This window comes from Psammomys obesus, unplaced genomic scaffold, assembly GCF_907164565.1.
Source record: "Psammomys obesus unplaced genomic scaffold, mPsaObe1.curated_primary_1811, whole genome shotgun sequence".
NCBI classification, from domain to species: domain Eukaryota; kingdom Metazoa; phylum Chordata; class Mammalia; order Rodentia; family Muridae; genus Psammomys; species Psammomys obesus.
The window spans coordinates 7,060,545-7,085,002 of NW_026586463.1; the positions used below are offsets into that span (position 1 = coordinate 7,060,545).

The 24,458-nt window shown below is 39.8% G+C and overlaps 1 protein-coding gene across 1 annotated transcript in view; it reads right to left on the reverse strand.

The window, feature by feature from the left end:
- Positions 1-2,101: 2,101 nt before the first annotated feature.
- Ndufaf2 (NADH:ubiquinone oxidoreductase complex assembly factor 2) overlaps positions 2,102-24,458 on the reverse strand; it is a 117,257-nt gene continuing 94,900 nt past the window's right edge. The window contains exon 4 of the mRNA XM_055601916.1: positions 2,102-2,425. Within this exon, the coding sequence (XP_055457891.1) occupies positions 2,177-2,425 (249 nt within the window). The 3' untranslated portion in view covers positions 2,102-2,176. The remainder of the gene's footprint in view (positions 2,426-24,458) is intronic.

Sequence of the window (24,458 nt, forward strand, 5' to 3'; positions counted from 1 at the left end):
AATAGCTAACCATGCTAGAAATGGGATATTGTTTCTCAAAGGAAGCCAAGGGCTCCTGAGAATGCCGAAGAACCTCTACATTATTAGCTCCTGGTTGGTCCTACCTCAGCTTTAGGCACTAGAATAATTCTTTCAGCAGTCAGGTGATCTCAATGGTATTTTATCATTGAAACTAAAACTTGCTTATAATTAACAACTGGTCTCCATGGGTCTTAAGAGCACACAGTTTGGATGTCACCAATCTCACAGAAAGTTTCAGTATATTTTGCATATGGACACATTGTAATTTTGGAGTTCAAATATTGAAGCAAAAGATACAGTAGTACTCAGCCACTAAGGCTGAGGCCCCCTTGGTTTGGCTAATGAAAAGGTGTGTATTTACCTAAAAGTCTGCTTTCTTAACTTATTTCAGTGCCTTAGTGTGGCAATTTTGTATTAGATGCAAGCTGTTGTTTCTTCAGCTTTTCAAATATTGGTGGAAACTTCGTATACATGAGATCAGGAAACATTTAAAACATTGGGAAGGGGAGTATTTGTGTACTGGGTGTAAAGCAAGGAAGTTTGGAATTCTCCAGGTAAATTCATCTTTTCTCATTTTTGTTGGAAGAATCTTGTTATCAAGAATTCTTTTTAAAAGAAATGCCTTTTGGTAGCTTTTGAATTTCTGAAAATTAAATGCAGTTGTTAACCCATTGATGGTTAGAAACAAGCTGACCCATGGCTGTCCAAGTACTTTGCCAAAATGACAGAGGAAATTTGCCTCTACTTTAGAATGAATGCCTTTAATATTTACGTCTAGTTATAGGATCACTCTGGTTTATCACTTTTTATTTGGGATAAATATTTAAGGCCAGGTTCTGCATTTTTCAAACACAATAACAGATGGTCAGATATCAAAGTTTTGAAAATGCAAATGGAACTTGAACAAGTTTCTTTCCTTCATAATTTTTTGAAATCTCAATTGACTTCCACAGCCTCTTCATGCTTTTCTCCAAAGAATATAAACAGTTGAGAAAGTCTGTTTAAGTGAACTCAGATATGTTTTAATAATGTGGTTAATAAAATAGCACTAAAGGATCAATACAGTAGTAATTTGTTCAAGAAATAAATGAGAACTTTCTATGTTGATAAAAGAATAATGATTATTTCCTTATTTTAGTTTTTGAGATTATAATTACCTAATTTTCCACTCCATCCAAGCCCTCCCATGTCTCCCCCCATCCCTACCCCTGCCATCTTTCAAATTTATGGCTTCTTTTTCTTTGTTACATACATTATATGTGTGTATGTATTCCTAAATACCACATTCTTAGTAGTGACTTGTGTATATATACTTCAGATATAGGCATAGCTAGGCTATATGATGACACCTTGGAATCAAACATGTTTTGTGCTTTAGAAATTTACACAATGTTAAGCCCATCATTGCATAATTATTCTACATACACCTATAGCTGAGACAGAACAGGAAGGATTTAGCTTTTAAGCATATACTTAATGTATAAAGGTATACACATGTTCTTTTGTGAGTGAATATTTTCACTCTTGAGACTAAAATCTTAAAATAGGTATAAAGTCTGTCTTAAAAGAGACATAATAAACTTTGAAATGTTCAAATATAGCTAATTAAAAAATGAAATACAGCAAGCGAGCTATTATTCAATAGTTAATATTTAAATTCTATTTTGAATGTTTCACAGCTAGTGGCTTTAAAAAGTCGAAAGGCAGTGAGGCCTGGCATGCCAGCAGAGGCAGGTGGATCTCTGAATTTGAGGCCAGCATGGTGTACACAACGAGACCTTAAAAGGCATACAATAGTAGGCAAGATTACATCTTATCATGTAGGAGATTCAAATGACTGTTCCTGTGTCACCTAGCAGCAAACCTACTGCTTATTATATAAGCCCGAGGATCTTACATGTACTGGGTATTCACTGAGGCATAACCCTTGCCAGCAAGGTAACCCAAGGAGGGAGATGATGGGTAAATCAAGCATAGGATTCAAATCTAAATACATTTAGGCTACTATACTTACAACGTCATATTGTACATAATAAATAACTCAAGCTTTACGGAACAAAGAGTACATATTCAGGAAATATTCAAAGGGGTCAACTTTTAACTTTTATTTGTTAAAATAACCATATCCATATGAAATGACTTTACCATAGTACATTCATGGATTTTGTCTTTTGCCGTCTTCTGGCATCCAGGATCCTGGCTGGAAAGTTTGACCAGTGCTGGTGGGAGCCACTGAAGGTTCTTCCTTTCCGAAGTACGGAGCAGAGGCATGCCCTTTAATTTGGGTTACAGCAGGTGAAGGCAAGAGTTCTTCGCGGGTTTCTTTAGCGAGTTTATCCTTTTCATAAAAATCTTTGCTTTTAATTTTAATTTCTTCTCTGTATTTTTCATTCTTTAGTATTTCCTGCACATACATATATAATTGGGAAACATGATTACAATTTTACTTTAAATAATTCAAAGATTTTATGGAAATAAAGTCAATCAAGATGTTAGGACATAACTGCATTACACATGTAGATATGTATAGGATAAGTCTAGAAAGGTTTTTGATCATGTATCATCGCTGAACTGTTCCTTAGTTTATGTTACAAGAGAATGACTGAGGGAATCACAGAAAAATATTTGCTACTCGAAAAGTAAAAAAGTAAAACAAATGTTGCATAAGAATCTGAATCACTGTACCAAAAGTTTTCAGTGTCACAACTACTTTCTGCCTTAAAGCAGTGACTTCTTTTCCACTGCAGAGGAAGATGTGTATCCTAGAAGGCTGCTCCTGCCCACCACTCTTGTGTCATGGGAATTAAGGTGTGAATGCTAATTTGCCTTCTACAGTGCCAGATCTAAGCCCCACCTACTTTTCTTTCCCTTGAGTGGTCTAAAGAGAACAGGAGCAAAGAGTGCAGCATGTCCTAGACACTAGCTACAGCGAGTCATTTTACTACTGGAAAAGCTTCCTTAAAGCTGTTTAATTTGCAGCAAGTTCTACAGCTTTGCTCTTTCCAGGATCTATACTAAAAATTACAGCATACCTTTTAGTATTGTCTTTCATTGAATACAAGACTGTCCTACTTAAGGAGTATCATTACATGTACCATTCAGAAAAGGCAATCAAATCCATTCAGATTACAGGGTAAGGAGGCAGGAGAAGAGCATCCTTCACGTGATAAGGGTCAGGGTGACAGGAGGAAACTAGAGTACAAGGATAGAAGAGGAAGAACTCCAGGGATCAAGAGAGACAAGTGGAAAGCCAGAGGGCACAGAAAACCAGAAAGGAATGAAACACCCGCATTTCAAGATTGGCTCCCTGGAGGGGGAACTGTGAAGTAAACTGGGAGAGTGGAAACAGCCTCCCCAAATAATTAAAGAACAACAGCTACAGGGAAACCCAAGATTCTTACGAACATTACATCTAGCACAGGGGTTAAGTCTGAAAGAGACCCTCCTCCTCTGCAGCAAACTAGCTCAGAAGGAAATCTATCAGACAGGCGCTGTAACACCAGGAGAAGGGCTCTGTTATTAGGGACTAAGTTAGTCTGCAGTCAGAAGACACAGAACAACTATAGTTCCAGGTTCCTTGATTTACCCTGTTGGCTGGGTGAGCAAACAGCCAGAGTCATGGAGAAGAGCGAAGTGAGTTCACCCCAAGCAAGCCCCTAAGAAATTTAGACAGTGGGTAATGGAAACTACAGTAGATTTAATGGTTTGGTCTCTCGATCTGTAGGAAGAGGGGAAGCCAGTTGGGTATGATTTACTATGGAGACCAGGTTTAAGAACTGGGCTTGCTTGGTCCTGTAGCTCTCCCTTTCTGGCACAGGACTCAGTGGTTTATTGGCTTGTTCTCTGAGTCATTAGGGGACTTGTACATTTGCCGTGGGTGGGGCACAGACCAAGGACCTTTGGGAGCAAGTAAGCATTCAATGCAGTGGCACCACATGTGTGTGCCTTGGGTGAATGCCGTCCAACGACACTGTCCAACACCTGGTAGGGCTTAGCCTACATTTGAGAGGAGCCAAAAATTACAACAGGTCATGCTGTGATATACTACTTATGATGGTTAATTTCCTAAACTGGATTTAGAATTACCATGGAAACGCACCACTATTTCCAGAACATTTCCAGAAAGATTTAATGGAAGAGGACAGACCCTTCCTGAATAGGGTGGCACTATCGTCAGAGACTGAATAAAAGGACAAAGTGGGCAGAGCACAAAACATAAGCTTCATGTGCCTGCTGCCGTGCTTCCCCCCATGTGGACTGAATTCCCTTTAAGCCCAAACCAAGCCAAACAAACCCTTCCTCTCTTAAGTTGCCATAGTCACAATAGTAAGAAGAGTCAATATAGCCTCCCCGCCTCAACACTGCAGGACCTGGGGTGTAGCTTCTCCAATTCGGCTCTCCTGGGCAGGAGGAATGCTTTATATTTTTTATTCATTTTCATCCTTTTTGTTATTTTCATTTATTTTTATTCTTTGGATTTTTCTCTCTCTTTTCTTTTCTCGTTTTAAAATTTTATATTGTTGCTGCTTTCGTTTATCTTTCTTGATCAATTAGAATTTTTTAAATTAAAATAATTTTATTACCTTTATAAATTCTAACCTTTTAGTTGACTGTTCTTTTGTTCTTTTTAATAGTTTTTGGTGTCTTTTTTTCTCTCTATTGTCCTTCTGTGGTGTTACTACTCTATACATCACTTTCACCAGTCTGAGAGCTATTGATGGTGAAGCTCTCAGGAGATAGCTAGGCACTAAAAGGACTCCCACACAGAAGTGGAAGGGATATCCATCTAACACATGTGGAAAACCCAATGGAAAACCACAAGAAATATGAAGAATGTATCTATCTCAGGTTGTAGAGTGTTGGCCCAATATAGCATATACAAGGCCTTGTCTGAACCAAGGTGGTGGCACACAGGCCTGTAATTTCAGTCACCTTGAGGTGGAAGCAGAATTTGGCACTTAAGGTCCTCCCTGGTCCTAGTCAATGCTGGTCCAGTTGAACTAAATGAGACCCTAGCTCTTAAAAACACAAAAGCACATTCAATGATACTGAAGTAATGACATACTTCACAAAGAATTCAGAAGGTTGTTTCTAAAAGGATAAGAGGTTAATGGACAAAGAAAGATAATATAGGATATGAAGGAGTAAATCAATAGAGCAATAGAGATTCTAAAATAGAATCAAATAAACATTTTGGAAATAAAAAGCTTTGAAAAGCTCAGTTGAAAGTATCAACTAACAGATTATAGAGTAAAAGTCTATTAGTTGAAAAAGAATTGAAGACAGGATTGTTGGGGGTCAGATAACAATGCAGGTTAATAAAAGAAATTATGATCAGGACACACGAGATCTATGGCATAAGGTTAAGGAACTAAGCTTAGGAGTAATCAGTACTAACGGAGGAGTAGAGGTATAGCCCTAAGGCACAGAAAACCCATTTGGGGGAATAATGCCAGGGATCCTCCAGATCTTGTGAGTGATATGAATATCCAAATGCACACGACCAAAAAGAACCCTTCTACATTCTATTACAATTAAACTGAAAAGTACAGAACAAAGAATGAACATTGCAGTGAGAAGTGTCAACTCATAAAATCAAACCCACGAGAGAAAGAACAGCTTTCCCAGTAGAAACTGAAGGCCAGTAGGGCATAGAAGGATGGATTCCAAGCCCTGAAGACAACCTAGACCGCTGCTGCAAGCAATGCATCTTTCAAAATCAATGGGAAAATAGAGATAAGCACAAATTTAAAAAAATTATGATCACAAAACCAGCATTACGCAAGATATGGAAAGGAATCAATCCCACAGACCGAAAAGGAAGCAAGATAAGCACAGTTCTAAGAAAAAGTGTAAGAAGCACACTCTAAAGATTAATTTTGTAAACAAACCTCTAAGATAAGCAAGTGAGAAAGAAGTGGACATATATTATTTAGAACAGCCAGATGAAAAATGGCATGACAGAAACTAGCCAATAATACCCTTAGACAATAACCCTGAAGATAAAGGTCTCAACTCCTCAATTAAAGGACATGAAGTGGCTGACTGGATAAAACCAAACCAAACCAAAACAAAACAGAAAAACTAAACAAACAAACAAAGGCATGGCAATCTGTTTCCTGTGGGAAATTTACTTCATTAGTAAAACAAAACAAAAACTGAAAGGATGGAAAATGGTATTTTCTCCAAGCAAATAGAATCTGAAAAGAAGGGATAGCTATATTCATACCTGACAGAATATACTTCATGCCAATATTGGTCAGAAGAGCCAAATGAAGTCACTACATTAGACATTGTATCAAGAAGATATGATGCCTGTACATATATATGCACCAAACATTAGTCCACAGAACAGGAAGGGAGAAAAAGCCCCCGATACAGTGATAGTTGGTGACTACAGTATTTCACCACTAGAACACCCAAACAAAAACAACAGCAGAAAAACCCCATAATTAAATTATACTATAGACCAAATGTACCTTTCTACATCTACAAACTATCCATCATTAGAACACACTTCTTTCTTTTGTTTTTAGAAAAGAAAGTCTTAAAAATACAAAAGACTAGCTGGGTGGTGGTGGTGGTGGTGCCTTTAATCCCAGTGCTCGGGAGGCAGAGGCAGGAAGATCTTTGTGAGTCTGAGGCCAGCCTGGTCTACAGAGCTAGTTCCAGGACAGCTAGGGCTACACAGAGAAACCCTGTCTCAAAAAACAAAAACAAACAACAAACACCCTAATAAAAAACAAAACAAAACCAAGATAAAAACAAAACCCAAAGTATGAAATTTCTGCATCTTATGAGATCATAACAGAATAAAACCAAAAATCAATAGCAAAAGAAAGTACAAGTAATAGTTGTAGGAGCTTAAAACACTTCTGAGTGTCCATGAAGATGGCTCAGAGGGTAAAGATGCCTGCCACCATGCCTGATGATGTAAGTTTGACCCTGGCCCATATGGTGGAAGCAGAAAACATCTCCTCCTATAAGTGGTCCTCTGGTCTCGACACATGAGCACAAACCCATACTTATCACTCTTCAAATAAATACATGTAATAATAATAATAATAATAAAAATAAAAAACACCTTTGAACAAAGAGTGGGTTGCGGAAGAAATCAGAAGCAAAACCAACCAAACAAAAACTCTGTCAAATAATATGAGAACACAACACACCATAATCTGGAGGATATAAATGAAAGGAGTTCTAAGATGGATGGTTATACTATCGAAAGCTTATATCACAAAATAAAACAACAAAACAGATGTCAAATAAATAACCCAATGATATATCTCAAAGTCTCTGAAAAATAAGGACAAATTAACCCTCAAATTAGAGAAAGGCAGGAGATAACCATCAGAGTGGAAAAGACTAAAAGAAAAATTGAGAAGCCCTGAGGTAAAGTGAGAAGGCCCAAGTAAAACAAGTGAGAGGACAAACAATAGCAGTGTCACAACTGGTACCACAGACATCCATAGGTGTGGAGGTTCTTTAAAAAGCTATATGCCAATACACTGGACAATCTAGAAGAAACAGACAAACCTTTAGACTATTTAAGTGGGACATAAACACAGACACAGAAATCCCCAATAAAATATTCTTCAGTTTCCTTGTGAATAAAATGGAGGTAATGGTGGGAACAGTATAAGAAAGTTCATGTTGATCTAAAGATAGTGGCTGTTTATTCCACTCTATCAAGAAATGAACACCCAAAGTCCACCCACACTCCTTTTTTAGCTCCTGTGCTGGGGATTTAAGCCTAGTGTGCATGCATGCTAGGCAATTACTCTATTACATGGCTACATCCCTACCCTACTCGATTCCTTTTGAAACAGGGAAAGGTGCTGATGCAATGTAATCTTCACATTTCCAACCAAGATGATGCAAAATTGGTACAACAGTCTTTTTTACCAAAAGAAAAAAAAAGTAGAAAATGTAAAAAAGTAGTAGTCAGCGCCCAGCTATGCCATCTGCAAGGTGAGGGATAAAATGAGGTAATCCCCGTCTTGCCCTGTATTTTTCCCTGGACACACACAGGGTTCTAGGACCCAACCAAGCAAAGATGGCATCTCATTGAGCTCAAGCGATAAAGGCAGTTGCTTTGGGAGACTTAAGAAACATGAAATACACTTGGCATACTATCAAGTTCTAGATTCTGCACAGGGACCCACTTGAGTGTTCAGTAGGCTATAAGCTGAGTATGTGCAATGTGAGACTCAACAAAGCCAGCCAGGAGGACTTCTGGCCAAGGATACGGCAGAGCAGTAAGATGAACCACTGCTGGAGCTAGGCTGGATTAGGAGACATCCAAGTTCTACCAGCTGAGGAGCCTTCTAAGCACCTGGGGCAATCAGCGTGAAGACCTCAGGAGCGCCACTCTTCAGACTGAACGCTAACTGGCGTAAGCGAGAAGTGTGCTCTAGATGTGTGCTGTTTAGGACTGTGCCACGTACGATTTGAATTTAACTTACTTGGAATAAAAAAGATTTAGAAATCACAAACTACTTAATAGCCAAATGTATATAGTGGTTACCATACTGGAAAAGACAGAAACCCCACCTCATTACGGAATCTCTTGTTGGACTGCACTGTTCTAGGCTTTATCCACTAGAACTTAAAAATAAGCCTACAGAACTTTGGGGTGATTCACACGTCAATCGATGGTCCTTGGGACACAACTCAGAAAGATGACAAAACCCACACACTAAACAAAGAAACGCCTCCGTATTCACGTGCAACCGAGATGAGAAGAAAGTGGGATACAAAATCAGCCAAGAGTAAGAAATCTACAAACGACTGAATTAACAAGGAAGGACTTCGTCACAGCTACAGAAACATGTTTAGCTGTGAAGGCCTTAAGGAGGAAAGAAGGGAAGTAAAGAGAACCAAGCGAATACTGGAGGTGAAAAGTATACAGTGAAAACCTTAATGGTGTTTAGCAACTGATCAGACACAGTATAAGAATCTGAAAGCAAATAGTGGAATATTTTCAAACTGAAATGAGAGACTTAAAAAGTATAAAAACTAAAGCCTGAGTGAGGTGTGGAACAATAAGAAGTTGCTCACTATACAAGTAACTGGAATACAGGGAAAAAAAAAAAAAAGGAAATAATGATCAAAATATCCAAAGGGGAAACAAATACAAACTTACATCCAAGAAATTCAATGTACCCCAATCAGGATAACCGCACACTGAATTGCATTAAAATCAAACTGCTAAAGAGGAAAAGGAAACACTGATGTGACATAAAAAACAAAACAAAAAACACTGAAACTGGGGGCGATGGCACATGCCTGTAACCCCAAAACTTGGGGCGGCACAGACAGGAGGATCTCTGTGAGTTCGAGGCCAGCCTGGACAGCCAAAGAACAAGCCAAGACTACACAAAGAAACCCTGTCTTGAAAAAGAAAGTAAGAAAGAAAAAAGAAATAAAATATCACAGAGTTCTCTGAGGAACAGTGGATGTGCTAGGACAGGAAGATGGCTTGAAAGCACTTGAAAAAGGAGATTGCGGACACAGAGTTCTCATCCTGTGACACTGCTCTCCAATAAAGGAATACAAGAAACATTTTCACACAAACAGAAGCTGAACCAATCACAAACAAATCTGAATATAGGAAACATTAGAGGAAATACGTTAGCTAGTGGGAAGTCCTACAGATAGAAATCTGAAGCTGTACAATTGGATGATGAACCCCATAGGGAAGGATCGGAAGGAAGGACATCACAGAAAAACTCAGAGTTTCTAGGCACTTTGCTAGATGTTGGGTATTCTAGAATTCTGTCTATGCCTTTCTAGTTCTCAGAAAATATGAAGACCATCAGAACACTGTCTAGTGACTGTGTTCCTACCACAGCAAGTCCTCGAGCTTTGCAGACCTGGTTGAGGATAGCGCCCCTGGAAGGAAGGACTGCTAAACCCATTTGCAGCCCTCAGCCTAATAGCTCTGTGTGCATTTCTTACTTTTCTCAGCACTGTGTCTCAATACCTAAGCCACAAGCAACTGCAGGGAGGAAGGCTCTGCTGTGGCTCGAAGAGAGAGGGGTACTGCCTGTCAAGGTGGGGGAGCCGGGGCTGCAGGATCACGGAGGTAGAAGTGTACAGCTGGGACACCTCAGTTTCTCACATCTTGGCAGAACAGGAAGTGCACAGCAGTCAGGAAGCCAGGCTAGACTATAAAAACATCAAGGCACATTCCTAGCAACTTACTTGCACCTCCACACCTGTTCTTCCAAAACAGCATTCTACGGATCTAGTGTTCAAGCACAAGCCTATGGGGACATTCCACATTCACAATTACCTTGAGCCTACCCTTCTTCCAGCTAAGGAAAAGCACCTGTTCATCACGCCATCCACACTCTACACCATGTTCTGTGTCCCTTGACATGGAATTTCGAGCAGTATACCAACAATGGTCCTTTGATTCAGTATGAAGCCCAGTCTCATAGAATTAGCAATCACAAAGTCATGAGTGAGGTCAACCCCATTCTGGGAGTGACATGGAGTCCCATGGAGTGGATAGTTGAAGAATGAATATTATTTTCTATCAAGCTCAACAAAGAAACTATACTGACAATGGAGACAGAGTGAACTCAACCAAAAATCGATATGCCAAGTTGTTCTTTAAGTATGTTTATGGATGACCAGTATCTTGTGATAACTCTCATTTAAACAGACAGCAGAAGTTGTTCAACTGTAGCCAATATGCTTACATTTGTTTTTTGGAACCTCATTTTGGTGAAAAACTGACAGATCCATTAGTATTACCTATTGTTTGAATTTATAGATTATTTTATATGTCAAAATTGAAATATTAAATGTCATTGTGGAGGATGAGATACAAAAGCAAAAGGAAACAGTCTGGATGCCTTCAAAACGCTCAGCACATAAGATAAAGATACAATGGCTATTTTTCTGATATGATTCATTAATGCGAACTCAAGCTCCCTGAAGGTGCTCAAGTCTCTGTAATGCCATTACTTGCTAAGAGTCCTTTGGGTAGCTGTACTCAATGTTGCAAATTGATACATGAATCATAATGCCAAAAAGCTTTTAAATTTTTTTTTTCTTTTTCCTAAGGCTTAAATATGCACTCTACTAATATGCTGACATATAGTTCAGTCACAGACATTAGGCATGATATAATCAGGATAGTTATATCACTTCTATCAGTCTTTTATGTGAAATTCTAATACAGCAGCATTTTCTACGATGGTGAGGAAATTAGCTCTATCCCATGGTTACAGCTGTAGGAGGTCTTCAGTAAGAGAAACAGGAATTTGAACCATAAAACAAATGGTAGAATAGATGAAAGGTCCCCACAATAATGTGTCACAAGAGAGAAAGGAAACCAAGGCAGTGGAAAGCTGGGTCTTGGAAGGGCTCTAAATCGGAGAGGAGCAAGAGAGCTGACACATGCTCTCTGGTGAGGCTCTCATGACGGAGGGAACCTCAGGTGACCTGATGGGTTCTGACACAGGGAAGGGCTAAGAAATATCTGAGCAAGTCCTAAAGATTATCCAGAGAGGTCTACCCCAAGGTAGACATGCAAATGAACAATTCCGAGTCTACGCCACTAAGTGGAACTGAATAAGTGCAGGTCAAAGTACCCACAGAGGAACACTCGGGAATACTGTTAGGAGTACGCCCAGTAACAGGAAAGGGAAATAATTCAAGACATAGGTCTCTAATTTTTAAAAATTTTTTGTGTGATATATGCATAATAAAAATAAATAACTGTCTCCATTATGTCAGGATCCCACCCCTCCCTCATCCAATTTTTATGTTTAAAATATTCAAATTAGCAGCTGAGACTTAGTCTATCTTAGACTTAGACTCAGTTTTTCTGTAATGCTTTTATGGATACACATGTATGATGGCTGATGCCAAATTTAAAAGATTCTATAATAATGACCTTTGTGTAATTTTGAAGGTTATTATTATAGAATCTTTTAAATTATTTGTGTAATTTTGAGGGAAGAGAGCTTGGGACTGAACCGGGGCCTTTTACATGCTAAACACACGCTGTGCCACTGCATTACCCCCTCAGCCACACCATTTTCTTTTCTTTTCTTTTATTTTTTTATTAATTACACTTTATTCATTTTGTATCCCCCCATAAGCCCCTCTCTCCTCCCCTCCTGATCCCACCCTCCCTCCCCTTTCTGCATGCATGCCATTCCCCAAGTCCACTGATAGGGGAGGTCCTCCTCTCCTTTCTGATCTTAGTCTATCAGTTCTCATCAAAAGTGGCTGCATTGTCCTCTACTGTGGCCTGGTAAGGCTGCTCCCCCCTCAGGGGGAAGTGATCAACGAGCAGGCCAATCAGATTATGTCAGAGGCAGTCCCTCTTCCCATTACTATGTAACCCACTTGGACACTGAACTGCCATGGGCTACACCTGTGCAGGGGTTCCAGGTCATCTTCACGAATAGTCCTTGGTTGGAGTATGAGTCTCTGGGAAGTTCCCTGTGTTCAAATTATCTTGTTCTGTTGCTCTGCTTGTGGAGTTCCCGTCCCCTCCAGCTCTTACTATTTCCCACTTCTTACATAAAATTCCATTCACTCTGCCCATCAGTTGGCCATCAGGCTCAGCATCTGCTTTGACAGTTTATACTGCAGAAGCTTTCAGAGGCCCTCTGTGGCAGGTTTCAAGGTTGTTTCCTGTTTTCTTCTGGCTTTCAGAGGCCCTCTGTAGCAGGTTCCGAGGTTGTTTCCTATTTTCTTTTTCTTCTGATGTCCATCCTCTTTGCCTTTCAGGATGGGGATTGAACATTTTAGTTAGGGTCCTCTCTTTTGCCTAGTTTGTTTAGATGTACAGATTTTAGTGGGTTTATGCCATTTTCATATGAATGGGCAAAGCGGTAGGACAGACTGATGATCGGCCTTCTATTAGGCTAGCATAAAGTTTGCTTTGAAATTGCCAGAAATCTAATCAGGAAAACAAAAACAAAACAAAACAACCTGCCTTGCCATTCCACAGAGGAAGACAATGTAGCCAGTCCTGATGAGACCTGATAGACTAGGGTCAGAGGGAAAGGGAGGAGGACCTCCCCTATCAGTGGACTAGGGGAGAGGGATGGGAGAAGAAGAGGAAGGGAGGGTGGGATTGGGAGGAGATGAGGGAGGGGGCCACAGCCGGGATAGAAAGTGAATACATTCTAATAAATAATAATAATTAAAATAAAAAATAAAAATTAAAGCTGATACAGGTTAAAGACTCTTACATATTTCATGTCTGAGCCTGATTCTTAAGTTCAAGCTTCATGTCCCTGAGGCATATGTAGCTACCAGAACCTGAAAATTCTAAGTACAACAAGCGTAACTGTGTTCATATGTAAGTTTAAAAAATGCCAGAAATCAAAATACAGTTTAGATAAATTTAATAGCATTTTACTGTTAGAAACCTTCTTATGGATAAATAAGCAAGACACAGGAATCAGATTCAGGGACACACCATTGAATTCTTCTTAGGTTTTTCTTCAGGAACAAAACTTTGCCTCATTTTATGAACTTCAAATTTTACCACACACAGAAAATAAGAATGGGAATTTATAAAATGTTACCACTTAAAATTATAATACATTAACAGATATTAGCACCGCATAGAGGAGAATATAGAAGATTAAAAATAAGGAAAATTTTGGCCTTACAGAAAGAAATAATTTTAAAATGTTTATATCACTAAGTGCTAATTACACTCTAAAATTTACCTCTCACCAGACATATGCCACAGACAGGATAAACAATGTTATCAGCACCATTAGTTTCTTTCCATAACTTAAACTATACATGCGAAGGAATTTGTTTAAAATCATAATAAACACTTTAACATGAGTGTATTTCCTTTGAGTCAAATAAAACAAATTACAAATACAAAAGGATTTAATAAACAGATTAAAAGTGAGGTTTGGCCAAAAGTATGTTTCTGAACGCCATATTTAGGACAACCACAAAGGTGGGCACATATCATGTTATTAATATACCACAGAGACCCATACTTCAACATTTTCACAGTGGGAACTTTCTAAACTGAATATGCACATTGGGCAGGTATGTGGAGGCTGGGATTGAACTCATGACCTCTACCACCACCACTGGGCTATATCCATCCCCTGGGAATTCTTTTTGACATTACTTTTATAACATGCTGAAAAAAATTCAATCTTGGCAAATACTGTGTTGAAGTCTAAGCTTGAAAATACAGTTCAGTTGTTTAATTAAACTACCTTCCCTGTTCTGCATGTTGAACTGTCAGGACGAAACAGTACGTTACTAGATGATCCCTTTTTAGTCTAGAAACGAAAGAAAAAGGGGAGGTACATAGGTCCCCCAAATTATGCTCAGACCCAAGTAAAGTCCTGACATGTTAATCAAAGATCAATTAGTCTTGCCCAGGTGGGAGGACGCACCAAATGGACAAATAACTAAGCTCTCCCGCTCAGGTTAGAATGCTAGCACGGGCTGCAAGCACATCCATTAGAAGCAAATAACAGTCAAGGGAGTTAGGCTCCAGCAGATGCCGCTCTGCTGTGTGTTCTTGCCAATCACTTCTGTGCCTCTGCCAAATCAATGTCACAGTTAATTTATTCACTTTCAAATCCATTGCAAACATCCTCTGATCAATTACAGCAATGAAAATGTACACCGAGTTTTGTTGTTTTGACATGCCTTCTTGAACTCTCCTTCTGTACGCCCCCCCCCCCACGTCTCTAATTACAAGAAGTTAATCTCACTGTTTCTTGTTATTTGAGGGGACAATTGTAAGGTTTGTTTATGTTCTTTGCTGGTTAAGAATTTCTGGCACTGAGTTTTCTGTCTTTGAACTTGAGCCAGATTAATAATTAAATCTTGAAATGTCACTAAAACGAACTAATCACAGAGCTCAAGTCATTAATAGTTCTGCAGTGGTATTTCCTTTAATAAAAGAAATGAACTTCCCCATGTATACATATAAAAAAAAAACTTCTGAGCATAAAGACACCATTATTTAATAAAAAAAGAAACTCAGTATTTAAACACTAATAGAAAATAAGTTGCTTAGCTTTAATTGAACTACTCTGGCAGAAGACAAAGAAAACTTTGCTCTCTAATATGAAAGGGAGGTGGGGTGGAAAAGACTATAATTCCTGGAAGAAAAGGCAATGTTGGAACTCCATGGCTTTCTTCCGAGAGAGGCAATGATGTGGCAGAGAAGCAAAAGCCAGGGAGAAAAAAAAGAGAAGGCGCCCTCTGTGAGTGGCTGCTGGAGAGAGAAAAGGGTTCTCTTCTGTGCTGTGAGATGGAAGAAGAGCGGGGCAAGTGAGCATGGAGTTAGAGTCACATAGTGAAGGCTGTCCGAGGAAATGAATGCGCTATGGTCGCAGGCTGTACTCCTTAGGACTTGATGCAGGACAATGCAGGCTGTGCAGTTAAAGAGACGCCCACTCACCTCTGCACTGCCTATTTTCCCATGCTCAGTCAATAGACTGAGCACCTACCCATCACAATTGTGTTCTTACGAACTGTGCAGGAAGAGAGCAAGCCATGGTGGTGCCTTGCTGTAATTCTGATCTAGCTAGGTGTCAAGACTCAGAAAAGCTGTGTAAGCACAAATGGTCATCATGTGGCTAATGCCTAGGGGTCCTATTTTCGCATTCAATTATTTACTGGTTCATTCATATATTAAGAGCCTACTATGCACCACAGAGTAGAATGAAAGGACATATTTTTAACCCTGTGTTCAAGGAACTAACAATCTTGGGTAGAAAGATAAGTACAAATGTAATAAATTAGAATTAGACTATTACACTATTGAGAAAAGGATGTTTGGGAAATGCATTAGAAAAGGTTGTCTCCTGAAAATTAGTCACACTGAGGGGGCTAGTAGGCCAAAAATAGTTTCTTGGAGAAGGTCATGCTTGAGTCTTAACCGATTTACAGGAATTAATCAGAGACCTGAGAGGAACTGGCCACTGTAGGAAGAGGTGTGCACATTTAGAGGGCTGAGGAGAGCAATCCAGTGAGTTCATGAGACTTGAATGGACTCAGAGAACATGGGACTCAGACATGCTGAACTCTTGCAGGACAGTCTTAGGACGTTAGGTTTCATTCTGAAGGCATTAGTGAAACTTTGAAAAAGCTTAGACTTTGAAGCAAGGACAGGATTCCAGAGAAAATACAGATTTTTAGGTAAATTTGAATTTCAGATAAACAAAGAATTGCTTAGTATTTACACCCTAAATACTGCATGGGGCAAACTTATACTTAAAATTAATTGGTTATTTGCAATTAATGTTTAATGGGCTATGCTATATTTTTATTTGTTTAATCTACAATCATAAATACAAGATTTCCATCTCACTTCACTTTTTAAAACACGACTATGGCAACTGTGCAAATTGGACTCAAAGGTGAGAAGGGCAGAGGCACACAACCTAGAACAGAAAAACAAAATAGGGTATTACTACCGCAGTGTAAGTGAGCGGTTATTAGGCCAGAAATCACACAGTAGAAGTGAGGAGAGAAGATGGCTGCATGCATGCAATTTGCTATAAAGCACGGAGAGAGGAAGGCGGGGAGAACCGCCCCCATTTTGAAGGAGTGACTGCAGAGCATGATGGGCACCATGGCTGGAAAGAGACGAGAGCACATGCCGATCCTCGGCACCTGGAAAGGTGAGGTTGAACCCAACCTGAGCTACAACAACATGGAAAAAAGAGATGTGTGTGTGTGTGTGTGTGTGTTACATATCACACATATCAAATGACATCAAATATTCAGGTTCTTTTATCAAACTGTCAGCTCCTTTGTGGCTAAACCTCCAAGCACTTTGGGCCTCAAGTGTTTCAGAGTAAAACTAAGCAAAATGGCAGAAGTAACAAAATTCATGTGCCACCCTTGCTCTTCCATCCTGGTCTCTTCCTCCTTTTCTAATCTTTTATTTAAAAAACAAACAGAACAAAATCAAAACAGATTTTCTACATACTTCTCATTTTTTTCCATAAAACAGGCAAATTATCTATCGAGCCATTCTTCATCTATCATTCCCATTCATATACAATCAATTTTTTTTTTTTTTTTTTGTTACTTTACTTGCTTGAAACTCTATCATGGCAGCAACTTCGTACTGCTCCATTTTTGTCATCTTTAGTCTCCAGGAACTCCCTTGTGTGGCCATACCTTTGTTCTTGTCTGATAATTGAGTAGATTTCAGGAAGCTGCATTGCCAAGGCAGAAGGTAAATGCACATGCAGTTTGGTGGCCATAAGGCAATGAGTTTCTGTCGGCTCTTTTTGGCTCCTTTCCCTTTTGTCCCTCACATGTAGTGCCTAGAACAGGGCGGAGCATATAATGCATGTACTTGCTGAATGGATGAATTTGGCTCTGCACGCTGCATTGTATTACACAGGCAAAGCTAAACTAAAAGAGCTAGCAATTAAGAATAAACTGTGTTTCATCATTAAGAAAATATATTATTGTTCTAAATAACTTTATAGGCCTTCATAATGACAAAAATGTCATATATTCTTGAAAATTGAAAAAAAAGATATTTATACTCTTAGGAATGTGTGTTATTTTTTAAAAATTAGTGTGGCAAAGATGATGCTTTGAAATTGGGAAAATTTATCTTTGTGTACTCTTCACTTGTCAATCATTAAACATGCAGTTTTGAATATATCACCACTCAAATGCAGCATTCCTACGTTATGTTAAAGTAAGAAAGTTTAATAATCAGCCAACTTTTTAGGCTCCCATTCCTCCCCCGCCCCCGCCCAGAGAAACAAGTTACAATGATGGTTATATTCCCTACCTAGTGCATATTAAGTAGTGCACGGGGTAGCACATCTGCACTAACAACACAGAGGTGACAGATCACAATACCCGTCCATAGCGGCTGAGACCAACTGAAACATCCCAACAGGGACCTGACAGCTTAGAAAGCCTCCTCATGTTTCCCAAAGAGGCAGAGGTAGTTCAGGAAAGCAGCTGGGTGAGTGGGTCTGTCATTTAAGTGAAATCAGGACACCTGCCCTCTACTCATATGGTCCACACCCACCAGACAGACAAAGCGTTTCCCTTCCTATTATAGGATTGGAGGAGAGAGGAATAAAAAACTAGGCTAGGTAAAGGGGGAGACAGCAGCAGGGGTCAGGGAAGGTGACCTGTGACTACCCAGAAGTACAGCAGTCAGAGAGGCAAACACTATGGAAGCCTAACAGCAGCACCTGCCTTAGGCATGATAACTAGCGCTGGCAGCCAGGCAGTTGGAGCTCCCTGAAGCAATGATACTGGGAGGAAAGTGGAATTCTCCAAAGGGCAGCATCTGATGAAACTAGCTGAAATGATATTATGGGAGGGATGAAGGAACAGTAGAAGGAACCACGGTGGCAGCTCTTCTCCTAAGAGAGACTGAAGAAGGGAGCACATTAATTAGGATACAGTGGCCTCTGAAGGTCAGGCAACCAAGTGCAAGCTCAAATGGGTATCAGTGGAGTTGGGCTTCTTTTGCGAGGAGTGAAAGAGGCTCAGAGATGATGTCCCTGATGTCCCACTGATGGAGACTAGAAGATGAAATAACAAAGTCAGGTGAGAATTCTCATCGGAGTTGTGGGAGGGAATCAGAATGGAAGCTGGGAGCTGGGAAGATGGCTCAGGGGTAAGACTCTTGTCAAACAGGCCTGGTGATCCAGGTTTTATCCCTAGATCTATGCAAAGGCAGAAAGAGAGATCTCTGTGATTTCACAGTGCTATCCTCTGCCCTCCACACTCATGCCAGGTTAACAAGTGTCCTATCCTTTCAGCAATAATATTAAAAGACAAAATCACTAGGAAATAAGAGCAAAGGAGAAAAACAAAACAAAACAAAACAAAAACAAAAACAAAGGCAAAGAAGGAGTTCACAGATGAGTCCTTCAACCTCTGCAGCCAGGGACTGTTCTAGATGCTACAGATGCAGCAGGGCCTGACCACAGAACCTTTTGTCGAGGCTCAGACTTAGAGGAAGAGATGAGCTAGACAATCTACAGCTAGGGACTGTATGTAAGCAGCTGAATGCTGTTGCTGTGTCCTGGTTTAGTTTTGCCACCTAACAACCTAGAAACCTAAAGTAGTAAGACAGCACTTGCAAATGTGTTAATTAGAATCTTTCTGGAGCTCTTAGCTCCTTCAGGATGTCCTTTCGTTGTCTTTTCTCAAAAGGAAGACTGCTTTTTCTCTACAAAATGCTTTTAAAATACAAGAATCTAAAACAGAAACTTATGAAGTACAAAACATAAATCTCTTACACTTTTATTTCTACTGCTAAAAATCAGGGCGATATCGTTACATACTTTTCCTTCATGGGATTTGTACATTGAAAAGTGGATACAATGTATCTCATTACAGATATACTTGTTAATATAAATAAAACACACACAGAGTGCATACTGTCCCATCATTTTTCACTTAATGTTCTTCAGCTATCTGTGCGTGTCCATGGAGAGGAACACATTATTCACTGGTTACTTAGCTAACAAACCACTGTGTAGAGGAAGTGGTATATTCACTCAACCCCTTGTGGATGCATGTTTAGAATACTTCATATTTTATGACTACTACATCTCCATGTAAATTTTAGCTCATTAACCATTCGTGTCTTGGCATAACTTCTTAGAACCTGAACTTCTAGATCAGAAAGTATTTGGTACTTGGTAAACTTGTATGAGGCACTAACTTATATCTGCAGGTATGATAAATGAGAACAGGCATTTCCCCATAGTTTTGTCAATTAAAAAAAATGTTTCTTGTCCTCCCTATACATTTGGTTTACCTCTTTGCTGTGTTTAGGCTTTCAGTTCTAACTACAGAAACTCAAAAGTGCCTCAGGCTGTCAAACTGCTCTGCCCTACGGTGTGTGGCTTTGGTGTCGGACGGCTGCGCATCCTGAATGCTCCTTTCGCCATCAGTCCCCAGCCTGGTCATCACCTCTCCAGAGCAGCTTTCCTGAACTTTGCCCGACATAAAGAAGGCCGTGTCTGTTTGTCTTCGGCTTCTGCTTCTCTCTCAGAGTCCTTTTGACATTTGCAGTGATTCATTTTGGGCACACATTAAAAGTTACTTTCCTAAGTACAAGCTTCATGACGACCCTGATGCTGCCAGGGTCATACACATCAGCATCCATCTGACCAATATTCTCAAAGGCAGCTGGATTAACCCTTCTCTTAAAAAGTTCAGAAGGAGAAAGTGAATTTTTACTTCCAAAGAAGTAAGTTTTGGCACTGCTGGGCCTAGACTATCCAGGGACCCTGCGGAGGGGCTTGGTTTAATACTGTAAAGCAGCGGAGCCAGACAGGCTGTATCTAGTCTCGGTTAAGAACTGTTAATGTAGTTTCATGATATCTAAGAGGGCTTCTTCATATCCTAATACTTCAAGAAACTTGATGGCTGCACGATTACTAATTTACCTCTGAAAATGAATAAATGTCATTCAACAACTCTAGAGTAAGAGGAGGAATGTGGTGTTGGAGTGCTCAAAGAGTTAGGAGCCGTGAGGAAGTTGTGACTGAATTTTTACTGCTAGCCACTCTGCAATGACAACCATTCTCTTATTTAAAGGAAAGCGACATTTCCTTCAAGTACTTAAATATAAACTTGAGCAATAGTGATGGTTGGTTCCTGACTATTAATCAGGTAATCAGGATAGGATGGCATCAGAACAGGGTCATGCTTTGCCACTTGCTAGCTAAGAGTTCATTTCATAAATGAGTTACTTCCTTATTTTCAGGCTGGGACTAAAAGGCTTTAACTACCAGGCTGCGTGGGACATTTTAGAGAACTCTTTTGAGAGTGTCTCTTCCCTGGGTAAAGACGCTGTTGCCATGTCTGACCCTCTCAGTCCCACTCCTTGGACCCACAGGATACAGGAAAAAGCTGACTCCTGTAACCTGTCCTCTGACTTCCATACCCATACTGCTGGCCAAGAGTGCCTCACCCAATGTGGGGAAAAAAAAAAAAAAGAGTACCCATTTCATTCCTTTTCTTTTATACTAGGTATCTTATAAACATGGCAGGAATTAGCATAGCTCTTATTTGAAAAATTTTCTAATACATATAAGTAACACTTGATATCAGAAAGCCTTTAGGTTGAATAAAGCTGGGTTAAGTGTAACCTGATAGCATTTATATTTTATGTTTAAGCACTATTTATTTATTTTAGATTGTGTGATGGAAAGGCTAGCTGGCCTTGGGACTCTTGGGCTTGCTTCTCAAGGGGAAACAATGTTTCCTTAGGTAAAGCCATATTACTACTCATTGAGCATATCACTTATTACCTGCAAATATTTTGCCAATACACAAATGAATTTTGTTAACAAGTATCACACTAGTGTGATAATGTCACAGCATTAAAAAAATTATAGCATTCAAATAGCTAAAAAAGAGTACACAGTATAAATGTGGCAAAAACAAAAAAATGTGGTGATAAAAATGCAGAACTTACTCCAAAAAGAAGACATCATTAGTGAGGCTATTTTAGACAAAAACTAATAAGTGTTTTTATGATGAATTGCCATGTAATTTGGTGAGAGCTGATAATGCAATTAGTCAGATTTTGTGGGGGAGACAATTACTGAAATTGTGTGCTTATCAGTCCTTGTGAAAACATACCTTTTTCCCATCTGAAAAAGAAAGACTGTCAAAATACACAATTATAGAAAAGCCAGAAATAGATGGGAAGAAGACAGGGCCTGTCATAAAAACTTCATTTTCCTTCTGAACATTTCACCCTATATCCAGTTGTGCAATTAAGAAAACCCTGAATTTTATTGGTACATATCAAGAACTTTATACACTGAAGATGAAAAGCAAAATTTAAAACCTAAATGTATTTTTATTCTCTGAGTACAAGTGAAATAGAAGTATTTTAATAAGATAAACTGGGCAAATCTAATTGATGGCATTTATTTTAAACAAAAAGCACTATTTTCATTTTTCCATCAGAAATGACACATATATATGTACACACACACACACACACACACACACACACACACACACACACACACACGCTTTAAAAATGAAAGCCAACCCTGAGCTGATCCCCAGGCTAGATCTGACTTGAAAGCCTTCTCCCTGAAGACTAGCTAGCGTGGCATGACAACCCATGGGGGCAGTAGTGGCATTAGTCTTAAGTCTAATTGGACTTAAGACCCACTCAACAAGCAACAGGAGGGAAGTCATACCTGGTATGGAAACACAGTCAACTGCCCAGGGCTGGTGAAGTCCTGGATCTTGGAGGAGAATCTGCAATTGCCACTTTACGAAACCAGCATAATCCCTGACTATATTCTTAATATTTGTGTTTACATCCACAGAGCACTCCTCACTCCTCAAGGAAAATCCCCTTTGCAAGAGATAAAGACCATTACAGAAAATCACAATCAAAATAACACCTTGTGGAGCCCAGTCCCAACTGGCAGCTACGACACAACCCATTTACAGGGAAAGGAAGTCACTCAACACCTTCATTAGATCAACTTGTACCGTTGAAGGCTACTCCAAGCTTGTTATTGAAAATTAACCTTAGGGTGTCTGAAGGACCTGGGCAAGTCCCCAGCAACTCTCCTGCATTTCATTCCCAGGAAGCGGTCTTGGTCGCCAAGGTCTCAAGCACTCTGGTGTGCCAGCTCAGCGGTGTTCTTAATGAACATACTGTTTTGTGTCAGCATAACTGAGGTGCAGCCAGGTTACAAAAGGTGTAGACGGGTTGAATGTAATGACCTGGTACTGACCGCTGCTCATTTGAGCTCACGTCTGCTAAAGACAATTTTGGTTTTGGTATAGCTGATGCTGAATAAAGGATCTCAGGGAACAGGAGCATAACACAGCAGAGTTAAAGTGGGAGAAAGGGAAGCTTGAGTCAGCATGTGCTCTGTTAATGGCCACAGCACTGGGTGCCAGGCCTTCTGAGGAATCAAGGCAAATGTATGCAGGTTATCTGAATGGGCTTCACCTACGAGAGTAGAGAAAGGGAGCATTCCTCCCTCAGCTCCCACCCCTACTGACCAAGAGTTAGTCGTATGGTAACTCTTTCACATGCCACGTTTTCTCCCACAAATATCCACTGCTATCAGAGCCATGGTGAAATCACATCCTGAGCAGCAGGCCAGAGAGTACACAGGCAAGTTACAAGGGACACCTGATACTTGTCTCCTACATAAATGTTTCTCTGTCCACTGAGACTGAAGCTTTAATATAATACTGAACTCTAGAAAAGGTAGCTATACTATTAAGGTTCAAATATACTGCAGTTTCAAAATTTAAATAAATTAACCTGAACATCACAAGTAGAAAATAGGCAGCTCTTAGGCTATATGAATGGGGACACAAAACCAGAAAATTTATATTAATTTCTGAAAAGTAAGCATTTAAAAATACCATAGCAATATTCACAAATTTAGATCTTTCCAAAATATAAACAAGAGTCAGCAAGATGGCTCAGCAGGTAAAAGGCTTGCTGTGCAAGTCTGATGACCTAAGTTCAATCCTAGGGCTCACGGCGGAAGGAGAGACTGACTGTGGCAAGTTGTCTTCTGACCTCCCACGCATGGTATGCACACACCCAAGAGTACATGCATGCTTGGACTCTCTCTCTCTCTCTCTCTCTCTCTCTCTCTCTCTCACACACACACACACACACACACACACACACACACACACACACACACAAAATACCCTAAGTTTAGACATATTCCTGTAAAATTTTACATAAAATTAATTTCTTGTGGAATGCACATACACACACACATATATATATATGTACACATACATATTCTTGTGACACATATGTATGTATGCATGCATGTACTTATTTCACTTATTTGGGATGGTGGCAGCATCTGTGGAGGCCAACGGAAGTCAGTTCTCTCCTCTTACCATGAGTCCTGGGGGTTGAATTTAAGTCGTCAAGCCTGTCAAGCAGGTGCCTTACCCAGTGAGCCATCTCACAAGCCCCTCTTGTAGATTTTAATAGGAGGCAGAAATGACAATAAAAAATAACAGCATTTATCACTCAATAAAAATTATCACTTTTTTTTTTTGAGACAGGGTTTCTCTGTATGGCCTTGGCTGTCCTGGACTCGCTTTATAGACCTTGGACTCACAGAGGTCTGCCTGCCTCTGCTTCCCACAGTGTTGGGATTACAGGCTTGCACCTCCGCATCCTGCTTGCTCATTAAATATTTTAAACCTCGAATTATTTTGGTTATTCACTTTATTTACTAACTCATTAAAGATGACTACTCACAAGATGACTAATTTTCAAATTTCTGGGATGTGAGTGTTAGTAAATGAGAAATGTGGGGAGAGTTGGTGGTGTAACTCTAACTCTGAAAGCAGACAAAGGCGCAGTTCTGATCGCAGAGAGGAAGAGTCCCTCACCCAGGAGCAGAGCCTCACCCAGGAGCAGAGCCTCACCCAGG